The sequence below is a fragment of the Myotis davidii genome, unplaced genomic scaffold, assembly GCF_000327345.1.
Source record: "Myotis davidii unplaced genomic scaffold, ASM32734v1 scaffold44, whole genome shotgun sequence".
Classification (NCBI taxonomy): Eukaryota; Metazoa; Chordata; class Mammalia; order Chiroptera; family Vespertilionidae; genus Myotis; species Myotis davidii.
In genome coordinates, this window is record NW_006299705.1 from 15,955,999 (window position 1) to 15,964,035 (window position 8,037).

The 8,037-nt window shown below is 33.6% G+C and overlaps 1 protein-coding gene across 3 annotated transcripts in view; it reads left to right on the forward strand.

The window, feature by feature from the left end:
* SLF1 (SMC5-SMC6 complex localization factor 1) overlaps positions 1–8,037 on the forward strand; it is a 65,085-nt gene that overhangs the window by 25,671 nt on the left and 31,377 nt on the right. For all 3 annotated transcript variants that reach the window (XM_006775531.2, XM_015571669.1, XM_015571670.1), the window contains 6 exons: positions 1,770–1,910; positions 2,478–2,624; positions 3,908–4,030; positions 5,144–5,197; positions 6,317–6,475; positions 7,520–7,683. In XM_006775531.2, coding sequence (XP_006775594.1) covers positions 1,770–1,910; positions 2,478–2,624; positions 3,908–4,030; positions 5,144–5,197; positions 6,317–6,475; positions 7,520–7,683 — 788 coding nt within the window. The remainder of the gene's footprint in view (positions 1–1,769; positions 1,911–2,477; positions 2,625–3,907; positions 4,031–5,143; positions 5,198–6,316; positions 6,476–7,519; positions 7,684–8,037) is intronic.

Sequence of the window (8,037 nt, forward strand, 5' to 3'; positions counted from 1 at the left end):
CTGCAGGCGGGCGGTAAGGAGTAAGGGGTCCCGGACTGCGAGAGCCCTGGACTGCGAGCAGGATGTCTGACTGCCGACTTAGGCCTGATCCCCGGGGAATGTCCGTCCAGCAGACGGACATCCCCCGAGGGGTTCTGGACTATGCGAGGACGCAGGCTGAGCTGAGGGACCTTCTTCCCCCCCTCACCCCCCCACAGTGCACGAATCTTGTGCACCGGGCCTCTGTGTGTGTGTGTGTGTGTGTGTGTGTGTGTGTATTTAGATAATATATATATTTAGATAGATATAGACATATGTCTCAAAAATTTTCAAATAGCAACAACCAAAAAAAGGCATGATTAGTTCAATTTCATACTGTTTTATAAAACAGACTCTTTAGTTAATTTGCCAAATTATTAAGTAGCCTAGTAATTATTATTAGTCTAAACTAAAATGTTTTTAAATGTGACTAGGAAAAAAATGAAAAATTATTTTTATTGCACCTATTCAAAATTTTATAAAGAGAATTCTAGGAACAATTTGAAACTTATAAATGAATAATACCTTACAAAATTATATATGGAGAAATTGGGTAAAACTTTCTAAGAGCTTAAAATGTTCTTGCAATTTTTTATGGCTTTTCCAAAGTATAACTGATATTCATGTGACTTAGAAGACTACTACTTTCTGTGATTAACTATATGTACATGTCCTAATAAGAGACTTTTTGAAGCTTTTTAAAAATATGGTTTTTTTTAATTGATTTTAGAGGGAGTAAGGGAGAGGGATAGAGATAGAAACATCGATCGGCTGCCTCCTGCACGCTTCCTACTGGGTACCGAGCCCGCAACTCGGGCATGTTACCCTGATGGGGAATCAAACCATGTTCACCGGGGTCCACGTTCAACCACTGAGCAATGCTAGCCAGGGCTAAAATAATGTCTTAATAAAATTAAAAAACAATATAGTTTGTGATACACCTTATTCTGTTTAATGTTATTATACCTCTGTTCTTTAATATGATTTTTTTGAGATGTTTCATTTTATATGCCTAATAATGGCAAGATTCTATTTGATCTACAGCCTAAATTATTTTTACAAACATTTGGAAAAATAAAATAATGAAGATAACCATATTCAGTTTTGACTGACAAATAGGAAAAAAGTACAGCGATTCCCAGAAAGATTAAGTTAATAAAATGCAAGTACCTAATTAAATGTGTATGTAAACATAATGTAAGCCTTTATAAACTAAAAACCTATATTTTTCTGCTTTATCTTAGTATAACTATGATGTAATATAATTCACAAGGCTCTTTAATCTCATATGTATGTTTTACAAAACCTTTTTAAATTGTTTTATTTTGAGAGCATGTTTATTAAAGCTGGGGATAATGAAACAAGGAAGGTCTTGGGATAGAAGAATCAACAGGAGAGAGCCTAGGTAGGGCTGCTTTGGTTCACTGGAAATGTTATAGGAAAGAAATGAGCCTGGGCAGGGCTGCTTTGGCGCATGGAAAAGTCAGAGAAAAGGGGGCCTTGGAGACAGCTTCGGGGTGTCAGCTGGGGACAAGCTGCTGCTGCTTATTGCTCCCCTGGTTGCAGTAAGTCTCATGGGGACCCTTAGGGTATAAGGTAAGCCTGAGAGGGAAGTCACGGTGGACATGCTCCTTGGAGGGAGATGACACCAAAACCTATCTTTTTGAGTGGGTTTTTCAGTTGTGACTTGCTTTGGTTTTTTGAGGTCATGGTTAATCAACAGTAACTAAAATATTTTTATAAATATGCAGGAAAAAATGCATGATGAAGATGTTAATGTTAGTTCTGTTTTCACTGAACATCACAAAAAAGAAAAATTCAGAGAGTTCAATAAAGATTTGAAATTTATTAAAACAAGAAATGCCTTAGGAAGGCACATATACAGAAATCAGGTAAGATCTTTCAAATTAAAAATAATTTCTATTTTACAGCTGTTTTCTAAATTTGCTATATATGTTATTTATGAAATTATTTTTAATTATATGTACAAAAGTTTTTATAAAGCATTTGTGTACAGTTTTTAAATAATCTAAAGTTAATGTTATTTATAGTTTTCTGTGACTTGCTTTTTTGCTGGATTTCTTTTTGTTGGTGTTTGATTAATTGGTTGATTTTTGCAATTATAAAAATTTCTGCCATGAGCAGTATGAACATTTTCTTCCATGACTCTTGGTGTGTACATGTTTAAGAGTTTCTATAGCTTAGGATATATTCCTAGGAGTAGAATTCCTATGTTGGGAATAAGGACTGCATGTTCAGTTGTACTCAGCAATACCCAACTGTTTTCTAAAATATGTTTCTTATGGTATACCCCCTCCAGTGGATGAGTTTTCCTATTGTATTTATATATAATTAATTTTAAAATGTATTATTTTGTTATAAGTCAGACTCATCTTAAATTTATTTGGATTTTATAACATATATTAAGATTTGTTTAATTGTTGTCTAAATACATGTAGAAGGGAATTAAGAAAAAGGATGAAGAAATTCAAAGGAGTTATACTTGGAGGAAAAAAGCCAAAAAAGAAAAAGAGAGAGATTCCAGGAAGGACGTCCAACGTGATAAAATTAAAAGTACCTTAAGAGAACATACATATAGAGATCAGGTAAAACTTTGTAAGCTAAGCTAAACAGTTTTCATTTTTTCTGGCTCTTCCCTAGTGTAATGTAGACATATATAGTCTGATTTTTATGGTTGCTTGCTGTGTTAAATATTAACCTGCACATCTTACAGGAAATCCTTCTTCAGTTAATCTGATGTGATATACATAATGTTATGGTTAACTTTGGTTCACAATGAAAGTATTTTTACATATACACAAAGAAATTTGAGTTAATAATCAGGATATTCAAATACACTTTGTTTTGCCTGAATGTAACAAAACAAACAAAAAAATAAACAAATGTTCTGAAAAAAGAAGCTAAAATGGTTAAAATGAAAAAGTACCTTAAGACCACATGTGTATGTAGTTTGGTTAACACATTCTGGTCTAAAGTTTAGTTTTTATCGTTCTCTTTTCTAGTATAATTTAGACCATTTTAATAAGATAGTGTGTCTTTAAAACAGGATCCTTCTTGAGTTAATTTTTCTAGATTATAACTTTACTAGATGCCCAGTGCATGAAATTCATGCACTCAGGGGGAGGGGGCGGGTCCCTCAGCCCGGCCTATGCCCTCTTGCAGTCCGGGCACCCTTGGGGGATGTTTGACTGCCGCAGAGGCAGGAGAGGCTCCCGCCACCACTGCTGTGGTCAGTGCTTGTTATAGCAACCAGTTGTTCTGCTGTTCGGTCGATTTGCATCTTAGCTTTTTATTATATAGGATTTTACAACTGGAGGCCCAATGCACGAAATTGGTGCAAAAGTAGGCCTTCCTTCCCCTGGCTGCCAGCATCAAGCCGGCTTCCCTCTGGCACCTGGGACCCAGGCTTCCCTCACAGCCCTGGCTTTGTCTGGAAGGTCATCCGGAATGATGTCCAGTCTAATTAGCATATTATGCTTTTATTGTAGATTTAAATTTGTATACATATATTCAGGAGGTTCTTTAGAGAATGATAAAGGTAAATAAATAATGGATCATATTTTTCGTGAGCATGGCAACAAAGAAACACAGGAGGTTCTAGGAAAGATTTGGGACAGGCTAAATAAAATGAAAAATACCTTAAGAAAATACATATGTAAGTATCAGGTAAAACTTTCCAAATCGAACTGTTTGCTTTTTAAAAACTTTTTTTCATAGTATAATCTTTATATAATATGATTGGAAGGATACTTGCTGTGGTTAACACTGCATGGATGTGCTCTTGCATTATATTGTCCATTGTGATACTAATCACTTGTGTTGACTCTATCTATAGTACACTGTCTAATGTACTTTTCCATGTATGCAGAAAGAAAGGAAGATTTCTGTTTTTGCTGATCGTGCCAAAGAATCAAAAACCAAGGATATCAGGACAAATGTGGATATTGTTGAAATAAAAAATGCCTTAAGGAAGCACATATATAGAACTCAGGTAGAACTTGGCATATTAAAGATTTTGTATCGTTTCCTGTTCTCTTAACATATCCAAAACAATAATAATTATTTTAATAAAAATAATAAATGGCTCCTTATTATGTTTAATGTTTCTTAAAATACTTTTCTTAATTCATTAATTTGTTATGAACAGTAATTATTTGGCCACTTAGTAAATATGTTGAATTCTCTGCTAATACCTCCATGATTACAGATAAATTATATGTAACATGGTTTGCTGCCTTTCTCATAGCAACTGCTGTTCACCTTGCCCAGGCCTAGGGAAGATTTCTTTAGTCTCCCATCCTGTCTCCTTTTTTTCCGTGTGCCCTTGATGAGATCCTTGGAGAAAATACTTCCATTGAGTCCTAACTCCCCTTATGTCTTTGATTCCCAGGGGTTCTGCTGTCTTCATGCAGCCCTCACTTGACCTGTAGCTAGTGGTGGAAATTTTAGCTGAAACTTTTCTTCCCCTCTTTAATGGAGACCTTCTCTTTTTACCATGCTGTATTTCAGATAAATTAGTGCTCATGTCCCGTTTTCTTGGAGGCTCCTGTCTTTCTTCATATTTCAGTTTAGCTTATTGCACTGAGAGGCCTCTGCTATCTGATAAGCTCAAGAAAAATTATGGTTTGGTAAATTTTTTAGCTTTTCATATAATCAGGATATTATCTTCTTTATGTTTGTGGAAGATATTTTCTAGTTTAATATTTTAAACAAATATATAATTGTACGTATTCTATAAGAATAGAGGAAGGTATATATGTGATTTTATAGAAAACATGAATGCATATTTTTCTTCTATGGACCCTGATATGAAATGTTTTCCCTATTCATATTTCTAATTATTAAAATAGTGAGGACAGTGGACCTCTCCAGATCTTCAAAGTAAATATGACTTTGCCTTTTAAGTTATTTTAATTTAGGAGGAGAAAATAGAGAATGTTCATATTCATCAGAGTACCGTTACCCTAAAATGATAGACGTCCCTTGCCTGAGCAAACATGAGTATCAAAATTTGTTTTGTAAGTTTGGCTGAAGTTTGTAAACTGAAATGTATTTTTTGACCAAAAAAATGTTAAATTTTAATTATATGATTGATATTTTGTAGGCTATCAGATACAGCTGCATTAAGATAGATAAACAACCAGTATACAATGTGGAGGTAAGGGGCTTGCAGTATGGTGGTGATGGGGAAAAAGTGAGGCTTTATGTTTTGTTATTTTTAGTGTTTTGATGTAAAGGAATGTATTGTCTGCCCACAAAGCTTCCTTTTTTTCATTTATTAATTTGAGAAAGAGAGAGGAAGTGGGGTGGGGACAGAGAGAGAAATGTCTATTTGGTGTTCCACTTATTTATGAATTCATTGGTAGATTCTTGTATGTGCCAAACCCATACCTGGGTGTATTGAGATGACTTCAGGGCCCCTATTAAATTTTAAATGTAGTTTTCCTAATTAAAAATACTGTCTGTCAAAGCCTCAAATATTTTTATATGATAGTAAAATCTAATAACAAGAATTAAAACCTTGTGCTCATCATAGATGAGTTTTGTATCCCTGTTCTCATATTTTATAGCTTTTATAAATACTACTTATAGATTAAAATATATTTAAAAATGTATATATCTTTTATATACTTTTTCACTTTTTTAAAATGATTATTTTATTCCATGTAGTCTTTTAGAGTATTTTTAATTCTTGACTAGTTCAAAGTGGTTAACTTGCTTTGTTAAAAATATTTTGACCAAGGGGAATATATTTCGTGGAACTCTTAGAACTGTATTAATGTGCATTCTCAGAGTGATTTTTAATGACATTATGCAGTTGTTACTTTTGCAAATATTGATGGTGCTTGAAAAATTTTAATATATTTAGTATATCTCAATAGACATAGTTTGCTTATAAGTTTAAAAGGAAAAGGAAAAATAATTTTGCACCTAAAGAATTATGTGTAATTGTAGCTCTGACTTAGGTTTCCTCATCATCAGCCAGACTTTGCAAATGCCTTTTAAATTATTTCTTTTAGAGGTAGTATTTCCCCTTACTATTTAAGGCAACAGAGAATAAGTAAAGCAGTAATATATTTTTTGCAGTGCCTTATAGTTGTCAAACACATTTATATAAATCATCCTTTTTGAACCATGTAACAATCCTGTGAAATTATAAAGTCAGGACTTATTGTCACTTCACAGATGCGGAAATTAAGGCTCTTTGATAATTCAAGATTTGATCCCAGGATTTTACCCTTACCTTGTTTGAGTCATAGATTCTCTCCTTTCTTAGGCTAAAAATGTTGAAATTCCCAGAGGTATATTAAATTTAATTGAAAGTCTCATCGAAGGCCAGTTTTTTAAAGAAGCGATTGAAGAGCTTTCCTCTTTGCAAGCACATTATATCCCTCCTGTATGCCTTCTTCATGCTCTTCTAGAGAATATTCTACAGGTAAGAACAGTCTTTCAAGGAATGTAAAATATGAAAATTTTTTCGTTTCTTGTATGCTTAGAGCTTATTTTCTCTTCAGTACTTCTTGCCTCATTTTAATAGGAAATGCAGTGCCCATTTATTACTATTTCTCTTCTGTTTTTAAACAATTTACCAGGTATTACTCTGAGTACTTTTAACTTACTGTTTTCTCAGGATTTCCAAGGTAATTTTATCTTGGAAAAAAATTTTATCTTTTTTTTTATGTGTGTGTGTGCCATGGCAGTGAAAATAGACAACATTACACTACAATGACCTAGAGTGCCATTTGGTAAATTACTCCTTTAGTACATTGATAATAACCATTTTTATTTATAGTATAGATAACACACTTTTTAAATTGTGAAAACCAATAGGAATAGCTTTTCAAAGGTAGCTTTCTAATCATGTTCAAAAGCAAGGTGCCAAATTGAAGAAATAAAAGGTTGAAGCTATTGTCAGACGAATGTTGGGGATAAGAAAGAATGTTGCATGAAAAACTTCTTACCTTTAGTTCCTTTCAGATCACATTTTGGAACTCTTATCTCACTCTAATCATTAAAAGTAAAATGGGCATTTCATATAAGTTAGTCCTCAAAGCTAGTATTATCTAATGCAGGGGTCCTCAAACTTTTTAAACAGGGGGCCAGTTCACTGTCCCTCAGACCGTTGGAGGGCCGGACTATAGTTTAAAGAAAAACTATGAACAAATTCCTGTGCACACTGCACATACCTTATTTTGAACTAAAAAAACAAAACGGGAACAAATACAATATTTGTATTTGCATGTGGCCCGCGGGCCGTAGTTTGAGCACCCCTAATCTAATGTTTAGATACATATTTAGAGTGTACACAAATATGTTTTAGTATTTAATTAGCTACATACTTCTATATGATCTTTTGCTCAAATAAATTTATTTAGCAAGAAAGTTAAGCCATAGTTACTATAGTTTTAGACTGAATTAGCTGGTGAAAGTATACTTTTGGCTAAAGTGTTTGATTTGTTTGTTTATTTTTAAACAATAGGATAATATAGATACATTTTCTGGTCGATACTTTCATATATTGTCAGCTCTTCTTCACCTGCATCCTCCTTGGAAGTCCCCAACGATGTCAAGATATTACTTAGAATTGTTTCAATGTCCAACTTGTATGAAAGGAGCGTGGTCCCTAATAGAAGTGCTTATCAGGTATGGAATTTCACATGTGAGGATCTAATTTAATTTAGTAGTTATGCTGGATTTTTAGGAACTCATGAAAGCAGTAAATGTTTTCTTTCAAAATTTATTGTATGTGTGGATATGTAATGTTTGTGTTGTATTTATTGCAGAACTCTTATAGAAAGGTCACGTCTGAATTGGTCATGTTTGTCAATCAGTTTATTTAAAACAGTGGTTCTCAACCTTCCTAATGCCGCAACCCTTTAATACAGTTCCTCATGCTGTGGTGACCCCCAACCATAAAATTATTTTTGTTGCTACTTCATAACTGTAATTTTGCTACTGTTATGAATCGTAATGTAAATATCTGATATGCAGGATGTA